This window comes from Panthera pardus, unplaced genomic scaffold (assembly GCF_024362965.1).
Source record: "Panthera pardus isolate Hobbes unplaced genomic scaffold, ASM2436296v1 HiC_scaffold_24, whole genome shotgun sequence".
NCBI classification, from domain to species: domain Eukaryota; kingdom Metazoa; phylum Chordata; class Mammalia; order Carnivora; family Felidae; genus Panthera; species Panthera pardus.
In genome coordinates, this window is record NW_026526810.1 from 114,070,283 (window position 1) to 114,087,044 (window position 16,762).

Consider the following 16,762-nt stretch of genomic DNA (forward strand, 5'->3'; position numbering starts at 1 on the left):
TGGTTTAAATGGGAACAGCTTTAAATAAGATAATTCCAGAACAGTCATATATAGCTGAAATAAGCATGAAATGAGTCATAATTCAATTAAGATTGTTTACCACACATTTTACTTCTTTATCCAAAATGGTAGGAAAAGCAAGCTGTATCGTTTGTCAGCTACTCACTGCTACAGGAGAACAAGCTGCAATATATACTATCTAAACAGCTAATAATTTAGCTTTTAGAAGTGAAATAATTTATATTAACACGGCTTTCCTAGGGAAGTGGCTTACTTAAGTGTGTCAGGTTATATAGTTTCTTTTGGTTGCTTCCAAAAGCCAGACATACCCAAATATACTGATGTAAAAGACTTCTTGTTTTATTCTATATTTTAAAGAACATCAGTATAATTTTCTAATTCCTTAATGCCCAACATGTGGCAAACACAATGTAATCACATGATTCCTAATGTGAATTGTGATAATCAGGGTACAACCATTGTGGAAGGGAAAAAAATCCTGATTCCTGAGGTCTCTTCTCTTATTGGGAGGGAGAGCCTGTGGAGACCACTGGCTGCTGTTTTTTGGTTAGGGAGATGCCAAATGAATCACAGTATAGAAGGGTAAGGTGGTCCTGGAGAGCAGTACTGGTTGAGAGCTGCTGACTAAAGGGAGTTTCCTTGAGTTGCACAGCAGTCAGATCAAACCAGGGGAAAGGCCTGGAGTGAAAAAAAATACTGTTACTTTTTAATGTCTGTTCAGTACATCTGATTTGGCTGTTAGAACAGGAAATAAGATACTTTATTTTTATATCAAACTAATTAAAATTCATAGTTAAACATTCAGCTAGAACTATTCACTATGTAGATTTAATTGTACTTATGATTTTTGTACTTATGTACATTTTTCTAAGTGTGCAGGAATTCATAATTAATTAAAGAATGATTATAATAATGACATTGATGTTCTTTTCAGTATATTTCCCTTGAATTTAGAAATAGAATATGTAAGAGGATCATGGACATTAGGAATACAAAAGATCTCATTTCTTTTAAGCTGTTCTCTTCAACAGGGGTGCCTGGGTGGTTCAGTCGGTTAAGTGGCTTACTTTGGCTCAGGTCATGATCTCATGGTAGGTGAGTTTGAGCCCTGCCTCAGGCTCTGTGCTGACAGCTCAGAGCCTGGAGCCTGCTTCGGATTCTGTGCCTCCTTCTCTCTCTCTCTCTCTCTCTCTCTCTCATTCTCTCTCTCTCTCTGTCCCTCCCCCACCTGCACTCTGTCTGTCTCTCTCAAAAATAAATACTAAAAAAAAATGTTTTTTAAAGATATCTTCTTCAACAAATGGGGTGCCTGGGTGGCTCAGTTGTTAAGCATCCAACTTCAGCTCAGGTCATGATCTCACAGATTCATGATCGGGGTCTGTGCTGACAGCTTGGAGCCTGAAGCCTGCTTCAGATTCTGTGTCTCCCTCTCTCTCTGCCCCTCCCCAGCTGACACTCTGTCTCTATCAAAAATTAATAAAAAGCATTAAAAGAAAAAAGATACCCTCTTCAACTTATTAAGGTATATAGATCAACACATGTATAGGGACTTTCAAGTCTTTTTTTTTTATAAGTTCCCCTTCCTCTTTTTTTTCCTTGCAGTTTTTTTGTTGAAGAAATTAGGTTGTTTGTCCTCTAAAATTTCCCATATTCTAGATTTTGCTGATAATATCTCATGGTCATTTAACATTTTCCTGTCTCTTGAATTTAAATCTATACTTGATCAAATTCTGGGGTTTTTTATAAGAGTATTTCATCTGTATCTGTTTTATCCAGAAATACATTGTCTGTCTGCAGTGTTAAGACTGATTAATGGATTCAGTGTGATCTATTCATTATAAAGCCCCCCCATCAACTTTTCACCTATAGTTGCCTAGATTCATTATTTCATTAGAGTTTACAAAATGATATTCTACCACTCCTTCATTTAAGAAGGAATCTTTCAACTTTATAAATAGTGCCAGAAGCCAAGAGCAAACATCCTACTCAGTAATTTAACATTAAAAACATAGCCTATTTTCAAGTTCATTTGTCACAGCAAATATTGAGAGTAGTTACCTCTTGAAAATGGGATTTAAGGGAGGTACTTTCACTTTCTGTTTGGTACATTTTAGTTGATATCCTATTTACCATAAACATTTGTTACTTTTCTAATTTTTAAAGTCATTTTTTAAAAATTCACATGAAAAATAAATGCATAAGGATTTTGGAAAATAATAGGGGTACCTGGGTGGCTTAGACAGTTGAGCGTCCAACTTCGGCTCAGGTCATGATCTCACAGTTTGTGAGTTTGAGCCCTGTGTCAGGCTCTGTGCTGACAGCTTAGAGCTTGAAGCCTGCTTCAAAGTCTGTGTTTCCCTCTCTCTCTGCCCCTCCCCTGTGCATTCTCTATCTCTCTCTAAATAAATAAACATTAAAAATTTTTTTGGAAAATAATAATGAAGAGGACTTGCCCTATCAGATACAAAAATACAGAAACACATTACAGCAATTAATCATAGCATGGGAGCTTTGGCATGGCAAAGGAAACAATCAGCAAAACTACAAGGCAACTGACAGAAAGGGAGAAGATATTTGCAAATGACCTATCAGATGAAGGGTTACTATCCAAAATCTATAAAGAACTTATCAAACTCAACACCCAAAAAATAAATAATCCAGTTAAGAAATGGGCAAAAGATATGAATAGACACTTTTCCAAAGAAGATATCCAGATGGCTAACAGACACATGAAAAAATGTTCAAAATCACTCATCATCAGGGAAATACAAATTAAAACCACAATGAGATACTACCTCACACCTGTCAGAATGGCTAACATTAACAACTCAGGCAACAACAGATGTTGATGAGGATGCGGAGAAAGAGGAACCCTATTGCACTGCTCGTGGGAATGCAAACTGGGCCACTCTGGAAAACAGTATGGAGGTTCCTCAAAAAATTAAAAATAGAACTACCCTATGACCCAGCAATTGCACTACTAGGTACTTATCCAAAGAATATAGGTGTGCTGTTCTGAAGAGGCACATGGACCCCAATGTTTATAGCAGCACTATCGACAATAGCCAAAGTATGGAAAGAGCCCAAATGTCCATCGACTGATGAATGGATAAAGAAGTACACACACACACACACACACACACACACACACACACACACACACAATGGAATATTACTTGGCAATCAAAAACAATGAAATCTTGCCATTTGCAACAACATGGATGAAACTAGAGGGTATTATGCTAAGTGAAATTAGAGAAAGACAAATATATGACTTCACTCATATGTGGAATTTAAGATACAAAATAGATGAACATAAGGGAAGGGAAGCAAAAATAATATAAAAACAGGAAGGGAGACAAAACATAAAAGACTTAAATTCAGAAAACAAACCAAGGGTTGCCAGAGGGGTTGTGGGTGGAGGGAAAGACTAAATGGGCAAGGGGCATTAAGGAGGACACTTGTTGGAATGAACACTGGCTATTATAAGTAGGGGATGAATCACTGGATTCTATTCCTGAAATCATTATTGTACTATATGCAAACTTGGATGTAAATTAAAAATAAATAAAAATAAAGTTGATGACAAAAAAAATCATAGCATAGGAATAGAAAATAGGCCCACAGTTCAGAATACAGTCCAGAAATATACCCATAAATATCCTTCATTTTATTAAATAATAAAAATCATATTTCAAATTGGTAGGAAAAGGAATGGCCACTCTATAAATAATGTAGGACAATTGGCTTTCCAAAATGAATAGAAGATACTAAAAATCCAAAACTGCTTAAAGATTTAAATATTTTAAAAATAAAATACTAGAAGACAATATAGAATATCTTAGGGTGAAGATGGTCTTTATAAGTATGATTTAAAACCCCAAAGCCATAAAGCAGTGATTTGACACTTTTGACTACAAAAATGAGAATCTCTGAGCAGCAAAAGGTACCAAAAAGAAAGAAAAATATGGAAGTTATTTCCAATACACATAATGTATTCCTACTGAAAACCTTCTCTGAAACAATATATAAAAGCAAACAAAAGAGAAATGAATAGGCAAAGAATATATAATGAGAACGAGAGAGAACACAAGAGCAACAACTTGGAAGCTGGAAAAAATATGGACAAATAATAACACTGAGCTGAATCTGAAGTCAGCAACAGGGAGAACCAAGACACAGTCCATTTACATCATAGAACCCACAAAAGACTCAAGATGTAGTGGGACCCAGTACATCAGAAGTGGAGATGAGATGGGACTAAAAATAGGATGATGGACTGAAAATCTTAAAAAAGAGAGAGACCCTCACAGCACACTACCCAATGCTGCACAGTCAGGAGACTGTCCCTCCTCCTCCCCAACAGAAGATTTATTCTCTAGAAGAGTTAAATAGAGGGTCTTGGGGGGCACCTGGCTGGCTCAGTCAGTGGAGCGGGCAACTCTTGATCTCAGGGGTCATGAGTTTGAGTCCCACATTGGGTGTGAAGATTACTTAAATAAATAAGACTTTAAAAAAAAATATGGAGTCTCTGGACAAGGAGACAATAGGCACTGTTGCGGGCAAGGATTTGCTGAATAGAAAGGATATAAAGTAAAAAAATATAAGCAATAAAATGACCCCTCTTCTTATACACATACATAGCTTTCTTTCCTGCAGTTGGGTCCCAAAGACTTAAACCAATATTTAGTGTTTCCCAAGGAAATAGCTGACCAAATCACTCTGTAGTAATGACTACAGTAACAGAGTTTCCAATCAACTTTTTAGTAACCAGGACCTTAAATATGAGCAAAGTTCTCCATATACGTACTTGAATAAAGCTTCTCAAATCCATGATAGAAACCAAAACCAGTGATCAGTACAGATTCCTCACAGAAGAAAAAAATTCATTTACATTCTCAAAGGGATAAGAGATGGTATTGCATAATGAAATGACAACAGGATGCTACATAAAAAGGAATATTTGGAGACTTAAAAATTTTGAAAATATTCAAAATATACCAAAAATTAAAATATGCTTAAAATATGATAGCAAAAACAGTATAGTTGAAATCTCTCAGAAAATAGAAATAGACAAAGATATTAAAAATAGAAAAGATAGGGGCACCTGGGTGGCTCAGTCAGTTAAGCATCTGACACTTGATTTCAGCTCAGGTCATGATCTTGTGGTCGTGGGATCGAGCCGCATGTTGGGCTCCATACTAAGCATGGAACCTGCTTGAGATTCTCCCTCTTTGTCCCTCCCCATCTTCCTAAAAATAAGAAGAAGAAGAATAAGAAGAATAAATAATTAAAAAATAGGAAAGATAAAGAAAATCAGAGTTTCAGTCCAGGAGGTTCAACATTGGACTAAAGAGAAGAGACAAAACAGGAAAGGGGAGGAAATTATCAGACATAACTGGAGAAAAGTAGAGAATTTGACATTCAGGTTAAAAAGGACTGCTGAATGTTCTGCTTCTTTTATGGGTGCCAGTTACATACATATTTCCTTTACAACAGTTCATTAAACTGCATTATTTAGGAATTTATGGAATATGCACTTTTCTGCATAAGTGTTATATTTCACAAAATTTTTTTTAATTAAGGGGGAAAGGAGAAAGGCTCACTATGTGCCCAACACAGTGAGTTAAAATAGACCTACATCAAAAATAAAAATAAAATAAAATAGACCCAAATTCATCACCCATCATAAAATTTTAGGATACTGAGGTCAAAAGATACTAAAAACTTCCAAGGGAGAAAAGGAACAGATTTCAAAAAAAGTTTGAATTCAAGAATTAGAATGGCATTGTACTTCTCAACAGCAACTCTGTCTGGGGCACCTGGGTGGCTCAGTCGGTTAAGCGTCCAACTTCAGCTCAAGTCATGATCTCACGGTTCGTGGGTTTGAGCCCCTTGTCAGGTTCTGTGCTGACAGCTCAGAGCCTGGAGCCTGCTTCAGATTCTATCTCTCTCTCTCTCTGCCCCTCTCCTACTCGCGCTCTGTCTCCCCCTCTCTCTCAAAAAATGAGTAACACTTAAAAATTAAAAAAAAAAACAAAAAAACCCAGCAACTCTGTGAGACAATGAAGCAATGCCTTTAAAACTCTAAGGCAAAATTACTTCTAACTTAGAATTCTACACCTGGCTATGTTCTCATAAAATATTAGGTTAGAATAAAAACATTTTCAGACACAGTCTCTATAATTACATTGTTTTCAAAAGAAGCTACCGAAAGAAGATATGATCCACCATTATGAAAGAGTAAACCATACCAGAGGAAGAGGGATCCAGGAAAAAGAGATCCAATGTAAGAGAGAAAAAGGAATCCCAGGCTAAGGGTGAAGGGAAATCCCCAAACTGGAAGTGCTTCACTGGCCTTTGGTGATTAATTAGAATGCGAGAGATGGGAGGCCATCAAGGATTACTTCCAGGCTTCTGTTTAAACAACTTGGCAAAAGAGCATGTAATTAGGTAAGAAACACCAGCAGAGCAGGTATGAGAGCAGGTATGCTTCTGGACATGTTGAGTTTGAGGGGAGATGGTGACTACAAACTTAACTTGGGTATAGAGTTGACTCTAGGCTAGAGAGTCATTTGCTGTCAGTGCAAAGATGGCAGCCTAAGTCCCTGAACTGGAAATGATCACCCATGAACAAAGTGTAGAATGGCAATAAAGAAGGCCTAGGACAGAGCCCTGAAAACTCCCAGACATAAAGATGAGGCAAAAGAGGAGCTGGCAAAGGAGGGGCTAGAGAGACAGGAAGAAAATGAGAAGAACCTAAGGGTATCATGAAAGCCAAGAAAAGAGATTGCTTCAAGAAGGATTCAAGAGTTCCAGGTTCAATAGTCAAGGAAGAGGAGGGTTAAAAATTGCCAAATGAGGGGCACCTGGGTGGCTCAGTCGGTTGAGCGTCCGACTTCAGCTCAGGTCATGGTCTTGCAGTTTGTGAGTTTGAGCCCTATGTCGGGCTCTGTGCTAACAAACGGCTCAGAGCCTGGAGCCTGCTTCAGATTCTGTATCTCTCTCTCTCTCTCTCCCCCTCCCCTACTCATGCTCTGCCTCTCTCTGTCTCTCAAAAATAAATAAATGTTAAAATAATAATAAATAAATTGTTGGGGCACCTGGGTGGCTCAGTCGGTTAAGCTTCCGACTTCAGCTCAGGTCATGATCTCACAGTTCGTGGGTTGGAGCCCCACATCAGGCTCTGTGCTGACAGCTCAGAGCCCAGACCCCGCTTCGGATTCTGTGCCTCCCTCTCCCTCTCTGCCCCTCCCCTGCTTGCTCTCTCTCTCTCTCTCTCAAATAAACGTTTAAAAAAATACTTTAAAAAAATTGCCAAATGAATTTAGTGGCATGGAAGTCACTGGTAATAAGGGCAACAGTTTTTCCCTATTAGATTATCAAAGATTAAAAAGATTGATTCTTATAGCTATCAAGCTATGGAGAAATGGCATACTCATACACACTGGTGGAAATGTAAATAAGCACCACATTTTTTAAAGAATTTTTTTTTAAGTTTATTTATTTAGAGAGAGAGAAAGTGTGTGTGTGCAGGCATGCGAGTAGGGGAGGGGCAGAGAGAGAATCCTAAGCAGCCTCCACGCTGTCAGTGCAGAGCCCAACATGGGGCTCAATCCCAACAACCTGAAGATCATGACCTGAGTCAAAATCAAGAGTCAGACACTTAACCGACTGAGCCACCCAGGTGCTCTAAGCACCACATTTTTGATAAGCAATTTGGGAATACCTATCAAACATAAAATGTATATACCCTAACCCAGAAATATTCTTCTAGAATATTCTAGATATTCATCCAACAGAAATATTGGTACAAGTGTGCAAGCTATGTATAAAAATGTTCATATGCAGGGCGCCTGGGTGGCTCAGTTGGTTAAGCGGCCGACTTCGGCTCAGGTCATGATCTCGCGGTCCATGAGTTCAAGCCCCGAGTCGGGCTCTGTGCTGACAACTCAGAGCCTGGAGCCTGTTTCAGATTCTGTGTCTCCCTCTCGCTGACCCTCCCCTGTTCATGCTCTGTCTCTCTCTGTCTCAAAAATAAATAAAACATTAAAAAAAAAAAAAAAGGAGAAAAGAAAACTTTAAAAAAAAAAATGTTCATATGCAGACCCTTATTCAGATTTTGGGGCAGGGAGAAACTACATTACCATCAAGAATAAATAAGATGAATAAATTCAATGAAATAATATACCCAATGGATCCCTATGCATTGCTTATAAATAGAGTAGATATGATTGTACTGACATGGAATGGCATCCACAACATAGTAAATGAAAAATCAGCATATATAGTCCCCATGTTTCAAAAATGTACAGATATAGATATGCATACACATAATACCATGATAATATAAATATGTTTGTAAATACATAGATTAAAAGACAAAAATATAGGGGCGCCTGGGTGGCGCAGTCGGTTAAGCGTCCGACTTCAGCCAGGTCACGATCTCGCGGTCCGTGAGTTCGAGCCCCGCGTCAGGCTCTGGGCTGATGGCTCAGAGCCTGGAGCCTGTTTCCGATTCTGTGTCTCCCTCTCTCTCTGCCCCTCCCCCGTTCATGCTCTGTCTCTCTCTGTCCCAAAAATAAATAAAAAACGTTGAAAAAAAAAAAAAAATTAAAAAAAAAAAAAAAAAAAAAAGACAAAAATATAAAACCCACTGGAGGTAAAGTCTATGAAACGGTATTTGAGGAGCAAAGGAGAGCTTTCGCTTTTCCACTAGTTGGATTTTTTACAAGAATGTATTATTTTTATAAAATTTTAAAGATCACGCGAAAAGAAAAAGCATCTGCTAAGATGTGTGGGAGAAATTAGAATAGCCAGCTGTCTGATGCCTTACCTTTTCTGAGATAGGTTCTTGGTATAGACTTGGTTGACAAAATCACCTAATTGAAATTTGGGGCAAGATGCTCCATCCTTCCCACAGTCTTCAAAGTGCACAGAGAGGAACAGTTCATTCAGATGTTGCAGCACTTGTAAGTGGGGCATGTCCTTTGCGGTGCAGATGTTTAGGATGGCGTAGAACACTCCCTCCAACCACTTGATATTGAGGATTATTCCCCCTACACATTAATGGGAAGGGAAATACCACTCAGCACCACCAAAAAGGTTTGCCGGGAACACAGGACAAAGAACAGCCACCTTTTTTCCAAGACAGGTGGGTCATATGAACCTCAAGATAAGCAAACACTCCTCTTTCTGGGCCAAGAGCCCTGATTGTGCCCTTTATAACAAATCATGTGTCAACCCCACCACAGGAGGACAGGTATGACTAATGTAGACATTGCTAATGGCAAAAGCATCTCTAGAAATCTCTAGAATGATCCTCCCAATAAGGAGAAGAAACTAAGGAAAAATGCAAGATTAGAGCAGGGAAATGCCATTTAATGCCAGACAGCACATCCTCCTGTTTAAATAGGCTCTCCCCTCTGGCTGTTTCTGGCTCAGACTTAACAGGTCCAAATACTCAGACTTGTCTGCTTGCCTTAATGGCAGCTGCTTTTTGTTACCAAAGCTGTTCCCATTCAAAACTAAACAGCTGAGAATGTATCCAGCTTGTACTCCCCCTACACACATAACCCAAGACAGACACACACACACACACACACACACGCACTGGGATTATAAAATAGTACCAGGCCGAGAGGAAAGTAACTTTCAAAAGAGTGCCAAACACACAGCAAGCCTTTACCAGCAGAACTGTAGGGGCAGGTAGTCTGAAGGGTCGCAGGATCTTGGAGGGCAGCTGTGATCTCCTTATTGGCCCCCCAGATGTTGACAAAATCTTCAACACACTGATACTGAGGCCGCAAGATATTGGTGTGGTTCAGCAGGAGTTTCAACCTGAAAGGAAATCTCCCAAGACATGGAGTGCTGGGCCAAGACTATCATAAACCACCACAGGATCCATTGTGTTGGATCATATCCAACCCCAACAACATCCTCCCCTGCACAACACCGCTCAGAGGCAAACATGGGTGGAGGCAGCACTGAGGGCACTGCTTATTAGTTGGACTCTTTCAACCACTAACACTTAGTGAATGTTGTCTCATGCCAGACACCAGGCTAGACAATAGGGGCACAAAAAATACTATTTGACACATGCTGTGAATCACTTTTCATGTTGGTCACTGGTGGTTACCCTTCCCATTAATGCACAAGGGGAACGCTAGTCGGCCTCAAGTAGTGGGAAGCAATGCGCCATTGCAGTTCTAAACATTTGCACATCAAAGAAAATGTTCCACCCACAAGTGCTGTTTGTGGAAAAGTGGGAAGACACAATTAGAAAGGCTGGCTGGGTGTTGCAGGAGAAGCTGCTTCTACCTTATTACCGGGAATGACCAACTCCATGAGGTAGGGGGCTGGGGTGGAGGTGGGGGGTAGAAGCCAGATATGAGGGGATATGGTTCTGCCAGTTCCGTGCTCTCCCTAACAGGATACCTGGCTATTGGGACAGCAGCTGCGAAGCTGTACACAATGCAACCTTTTTCCAGGCAGGCTTGAATTTCCAGACAGATAGTAGGCAGCTGAGATGGCAGGCAGCAGAGGAATACCAAGTTGGCCCAGTTCACCAGATAAGGGTTATGGTAAAAGCACTGGATTCCCAGTTTCTGGAACTCATCTGGGAGGGATAAAGGAAGAAAGAAAGATCATAGTACAAATGAGTCTGATCTAAACATCAACTATGGGGAGAGGATGACAATTACTTCATCTCAAGTCCTGTCAACACATAAATCAAAGAATTCCCCTCACATCTTCTAGAAGACACAGGTAATGCCCTAACCCCATTATCAAAGCAGCTAGCACCACTGCAACAGTGCTTGAGATTACAATTCATCCTTATCTTCTTTTAGACCTAATGCTAGAATTTTTCAGGTTTGTTTGTTTATTTTTGAGAAAGAAAAAATCTGGAAGAAGCCTTCTTGCTCTAATTTACTGAAGGCTTACCACATGCCAGATAGTGTACAAAGTATTCTACGTACATTGTAAGGGAATCCTCACAAGGACCTTCTGAGACAGAGACTGGTATTATTCCTATATTACAAATGAGGAAACTGAGGTTTCAAGAAATCATTTGGCTTGCCTAGAGTTACACAGCTAACTGGCTTGAGCTCTCAGGTAGGAATGGCTAAGAGAGTGGAAGAGTATAGGGCAGAGGCTGGGAGGAGTCTGGAAAGATATACTTATGGTTTCAGTAAAGTAGACACAACTGACTGTTAACAAGATACTTTTAAATGTTGAGAGAAATGTGGTAGCTCATGTATTTTCAGTATATCAATCACTGATAGTTAATCATTTGTACTTTTTCAATATGGATTTCAAAAGTAAAAATGTAAACTCACATAAGGTAGCATGTTTTGTTATTGGAAAACAGAATATTATAGACATCGGAGAGGTGAGTTTTTATTTTAACTACCAAGAGTACATGATACATGTGATGCTATTGTTATCTGGGCACTTGTAAACCTAGAAAATGGACAGGACAAAGAGGAAGTTTAAAAAATATACACAAGAGCACCTGGGTGGCTCAGTCAGTTGAGTGTCTGACTCTTGATTTCAGCTCAGATCATGATGCCAGGGTCATGGGATCAAGCCCTGCATCAGGCTCCATGCTGAACGTGGAACCTGCTTGAGATATTCTCTCTCTCTCTCTCTCTCTCTCTCTCTCTCCCCTCCTTCCCTTGCTCATGCTCTAAAATAAAAAAAGAAAACATGCACAGCCATTCTTCTTTCATGTTTTGTTCTCAAAAGTGTACAGACTCTGATGCTCAGCATTTTGAGTTCCTGCTTCCTGACACAACATGCAGTGATATTCTAAAACTACAATTTCAGGGGCACCTGGGTGACTCAGCATCTGACTCTTGATTTCAGCTCAGGTCATGATCTCATGGTTCACGGGGTTGAGCCCGGCATCGAGCTCTGTGCTGGTAGTGCAGAGCCTGTTTGGGATTGTCTCTCTCCCTCTCTCCCTCTCTCCCTCTCTCTCTCTCTCTGCACCTCCCCTACTCATGCTCTTAAATTAATTAATTAATTAATTAATTAATTTTAAAAGCTGTAATTTTATTATTAAAAAATATAGTGGTTTCCAAAGAATATATGTACCTTATTGAAATATCACATATACTAGTCCTATTGATGAGATTTAAGAGATTTGTCTTGGGTGGTAAGATTTTTTTCAAGTTTCTTTAATACAGAAAGAATGCTTGCAAATTAATAACAAAACAATTAGAAAAAAAATGTTCAGCATTCCAACACAAAAGTTGAAAAGAACTCAAAAAAGATGAAATAGCAATAAACCTATAAAAAATATTCAGTTCTTCTAGTGATCAATGAAGAATATATTAAACCAGAAAAATTTTAAAGTCATATTAAAACGATTATTTAAAAAAAAAGGATTCCCAGAACTGACAAGAGTATAGTGAAATGGGTGTTCTTTTTTTAAAAATATAATTTATTGTCAAATTGGCTTACATACAACACCCAGTGCTCATCTCAACAAGTGCCCTCCTTAATGCCCATGACCCACTTTAGTGAAATGAGTGTTCTTACACAATTCTGGTGAAAGCATACATCCCTTTTTGGAAGTCAATTTGAAAAACTATATTAGAAGTTTCTTTAAAAAATCTAAACAACGTACCATACGATCTAGCCATTCCACTTCCAGGAGTTTACCTATGAAAAAGTGAAGCATTTGTCCACACTAATATCTGTACACAAATGTACATAGTAGCCTTATGTATAATAGCTAAAACCAGGAAACAACCTGGATGTCCACCCCCAGCTGAACAGATAAACTATGGAATACTCATGCCATGAAGTACTACTCAGAAATAAAAAGAATATCAATATGTGAAACAACATGGGTATATCTCGAAATAATTATGCAGAGTGAAAGAAGTCAGAATGTAAAAGTATAAACTGTATGATTCCATTTATATAAAATTCTAGAAAATGCAAACTAATTGATGGTGACAGATCAGTGGTTTCATGGGGAGCTGCAAGGAGGTAGAGAGAGAAATTACAAGGAAAGTTTTGGGAGTGATGAATAAGTTCATTACCTTGTGTTGATGGTTTCACAGGTGTACAAAGATGTGTCAAAACACAGATGTGTCAAAACAAATTGTACACTTTGAAAATGTGCAATTTATTATACACAAATTGTATCTTAATAAAGATGTACTTATTCTCTGACCTAGTAATTTTATTTTTTAAATTATGTGCAAGGAAATCCAACCAAATACAACATAAATTACCATACAGCCATATTTTGGGATACTAGATAACCTTAAAATCATTATTTTGAAGAACGTTAATAGGAGAATATGCTTATGACAAATTAAGTGATAAATGCAGAATGCAAACAACTTTGTACAGTATCAATTACTGATATAATCTGATATGAGCAGAGAAATATAGGAAGGAAATGGTAACCCTGGTAAGGGGATTATAGATAGTTATTATTTACTTCATTATAGAATATTCTAAATTTCCTATAATATACATAAAATTATGTTATACTTTTATTACTGAAGTATAACTTATATAAAGGGCACACACAGAGCTGAAGTATCTAGTCTTATCATTTTTGACAAATGCATACACCCATGTAACTCATACCTTTCTCAAGATATTGAACATTTTCATCTCCCCAAAAAGTTCCTTTGGGTCCCTCCTCTGTCAGTCTCCCCAGAAGCAACCACTCTTCTGACCTCTATCATCATAGACTAGTAAGTAAAATTATTATAAAACATTTTTAAAAATTTAGTAATTGTTATTTTTAAAAACACAAGGCCAAATGTTTGGAACTGTTTAATACCCACCAGAATCTAACTGGTCCAATGAGAAGATTTGAACTCTCTTTAGAAAACTTTTCTGTATCAAAGACTCAGAAAGCTATTTTATCACCAAGGGCACAGGGAGGAGAGATGGATATAAAACATTTACAGGGAGAAGAAAGTTTTCCTCTTTTTTTTTTCTTCCAGTAAAAAACAAAAGATTTATTTGATCTGAAGAGAAACAGAAGCATGAGAAGAAAGTTGTTTTAAGGAACAAGTTAAAACCCATCTTTCTATGGGCCCCTGGCTGGGTCAGTTGGTGGAGCTTGAGACTCTTGATCTCAGGATTGTGAGTTCAAGTCCCACATTGGGTGCAGAAGTTACTTAAAAATAAAACTTTTAAAACACACACACACACACACACACACACACACACACACACACACACACACACACACCCCTTCCTAGCTTTTCTCAGGGCTAGCAAGCAGAGAACTCAGCGTGTTGCGTGCAGGGGTTCCTCCTTCAAGGAACCTCTTCAAAATGGCCTCATCAACACCTAAAGAGCTACCACACACTGCTCCTCACCCAGGGCCTCTGGCCTGCGAGTGGAAATCCTCAGGTTCTCAGCAGGGATGGGGACAAGCTGAAGCAGTGCACAAGCCAGCTGCTTTCCAAGGTGGCCACCTCCAATGATGCCCACCTTTAACTCATCATCATCATCATCATCGGGAGTGTCAGCAAGCAATCCAGTCAAGAGACACCTGGAAGTGTGCTTCTCACGTAATGATTCTCTGGAGAAGGAACACACAGACACATAAATGAATATATGCCTGTAGCTCTTAACTGTCAACCTCTGGTGTTCTCTGCTTTAACTTCCTCATATGGCAGCCTGGTGGCACCTTTAGTACTCCAGAGATAAGGCATTCCAATCAAGTGCCACTTGTCCAGTATCGCTAGGGAATGAAATGTTTCTCCTGAGTGAATTTTCCAGAAAGAAAAGCATACTCCTTCAAGGGACCGAAACTTCTTTAAAACATTTTTACTTATTTATTTATTTATAATTTTTTTAACGTTTATTTATTTTTGAGACAGAGAGATAGAGCATGAACGGGGGAGGGTCAGAGAGAGAGGGAGACACAGAATCCAAAACAGGCTCCAGGCTCTGAGCTGTCAGCACAGAGCCCGACGCGGGGCTCGAACCCTGCGAGATCGTGACCTGAGCTGAGGTCGGACGCTTAGCTGACTGAGCCACCCAGGTGCCCTAAAACATTTTTAAATGAACATTTGTTGTTGTTGTTGTTGTTGTTGTTGTTGTTGTTGTTGTTGTTACATGCACTGTGCATTTCCCTGCCTTAAACACAAGATCTGAATATTGAACTGTTGGACTCAGGACTATCATTGTGAACAGCCAACTGTTTATACATCATCCTGGAACACTGTGGGCCAGTTCCTTCACTGTTTCCTATGCAGACAGCTGTCAATTTTCATTGACATCATGATAAGCATACCTTTTCTCACCCTACGCCTACTCTTTCTAGTTTGCTATTTCACTTTTGCATAGATCTGGGTAACCAGATAACTTAGCTTTTTTCAAACATGATTTATAAAAGTGGTGTATAAGGGAAAACAGACCTGAGAAACAGGATCAAGTGTTTGAGGCCACTCTTTCCAGAGGCTCACTTACTGGTTCTGGATGTGTTTCCTTGGCCCAAGGTGAACAAAGTCTAACCTCTGAATATATAAGGCATTGTTTTCTGTTGTTATACTATCTTATATTTGTTCTATATTTCTGTAAAAATTGGTCTTAAGCTCTGGAGTTTCCATATATACATCACAAGCCACATTCTATTTAAGTTTTCTAAGTTGAAAGGAAAGCATTTCCTCTGTGTCCAATCCTCCCAAATATAAAATGCCTCCGGAAGTTTCATATTTTGATTTCTCACCACTCATCTGGGATGCAACCAAAAGGTTTATGTTCTCTTATCAGTCAACCAATCAGCAAACTCATTAAGTAGACTGCCTCTTTGAGTATCTGCTGTATCTGTAACATGCTCAATTTAGATCTGGTCCCACCATCTAGGAGTTGATCTAATTTCAGAGAAAAGTAGTCTGGTGGCAGGGGAGCTACCAATGTTTAGGAGTAACCTAGAGTTATAGAATCCAGGAGTCTGGTCTTAAGTACCTTGCTCTCACACACTTCTTGTTTAAGTGTCTGAAGCCACATTGTACAAAGACACGAGAGGTCAGGACTAGACTGAGAGTATTCCTGGAATACTGTATTCATGTAAGTCACCTGGCCAAAAGGACCCCCAAAATTTCAGGTGGTTTTCCTGTTAGGGAGAATTCCACTATTAGCTTAGCCCCAAAATTTTCGGCCAATAGCCAGAGAATAGCTAGATATGGTAGCTGTAGAAGCCAAGTTGGTGGTCCCAATGAGGGATGAATGGCTGAATGAATGAACTGATCATTTAATCAATCTACCCACCAAAAGGTAATCACAAGCCACGCTTTGTTATGTAACCACAGCCAAGGGATTCTGGTATGCATTTCCTGGTGCTTTCAGACCAGGAGTGATTGACTGTGGGTTGGAAAAGGTAGGAAGACACTCCCCCTGCCAAATCTATCCTCCAATATAAAAAGTTTAAGTCATTTGGATTCTCTGCAGTGGGATTCTTCTCCATCTGCCTTACCTCGGAGACCTAGCTTACCTCAAATTACAGAGTAGCTTGCAGAAGAAAGTTGCATGGGCACAGGCCTTGATCACCAGCCCTCGAGAACGGCCCTGCAAATACAGCCAGCTGCAGTCTTCCTCTTGAATCCCATACTCAAACTGCAGGGATTCAAGGTCCTCAAGCAAGTCCATTTCCAAGCCACCACCTCCTGCAGTGATAGATACCAATCAGTTTGGCTCCCTCTCTTAGAAGACAAGGGAATCTACACAGGAGGGTGTGTGTCCCAGTCACAAG

General features: G+C 39.2%; 1 protein-coding gene across 3 annotated transcripts in view; it reads right to left on the bottom strand.

Annotated features, from left to right (window-relative positions):
• The window catches only part of NOXRED1 (NADP dependent oxidoreductase domain containing 1), a 20,806-nt gene continuing 4,044 nt past the window's right edge, over positions 1 to 16,762 (bottom strand). For all 3 annotated transcript variants that reach the window (XM_019427318.2, XM_019427321.2, XM_019427319.2), the window contains exons 2-7: positions 16,505 to 16,676; positions 14,382 to 14,587; positions 10,459 to 10,639; positions 9,710 to 9,861; positions 8,858 to 9,080; positions 1 to 699 (exon numbers count right to left, since the gene is read on the bottom strand). In XM_019427318.2, coding sequence (XP_019282863.2) covers positions 522 to 699; positions 8,858 to 9,080; positions 9,710 to 9,861; positions 10,459 to 10,639; positions 14,382 to 14,587; positions 16,505 to 16,676 — 1,112 coding nt within the window. In that variant the 3' untranslated portion in view covers positions 1 to 521. The remainder of the gene's footprint in view (positions 700 to 8,857; positions 9,081 to 9,709; positions 9,862 to 10,458; positions 10,640 to 14,381; positions 14,588 to 16,504; positions 16,677 to 16,762) is intronic.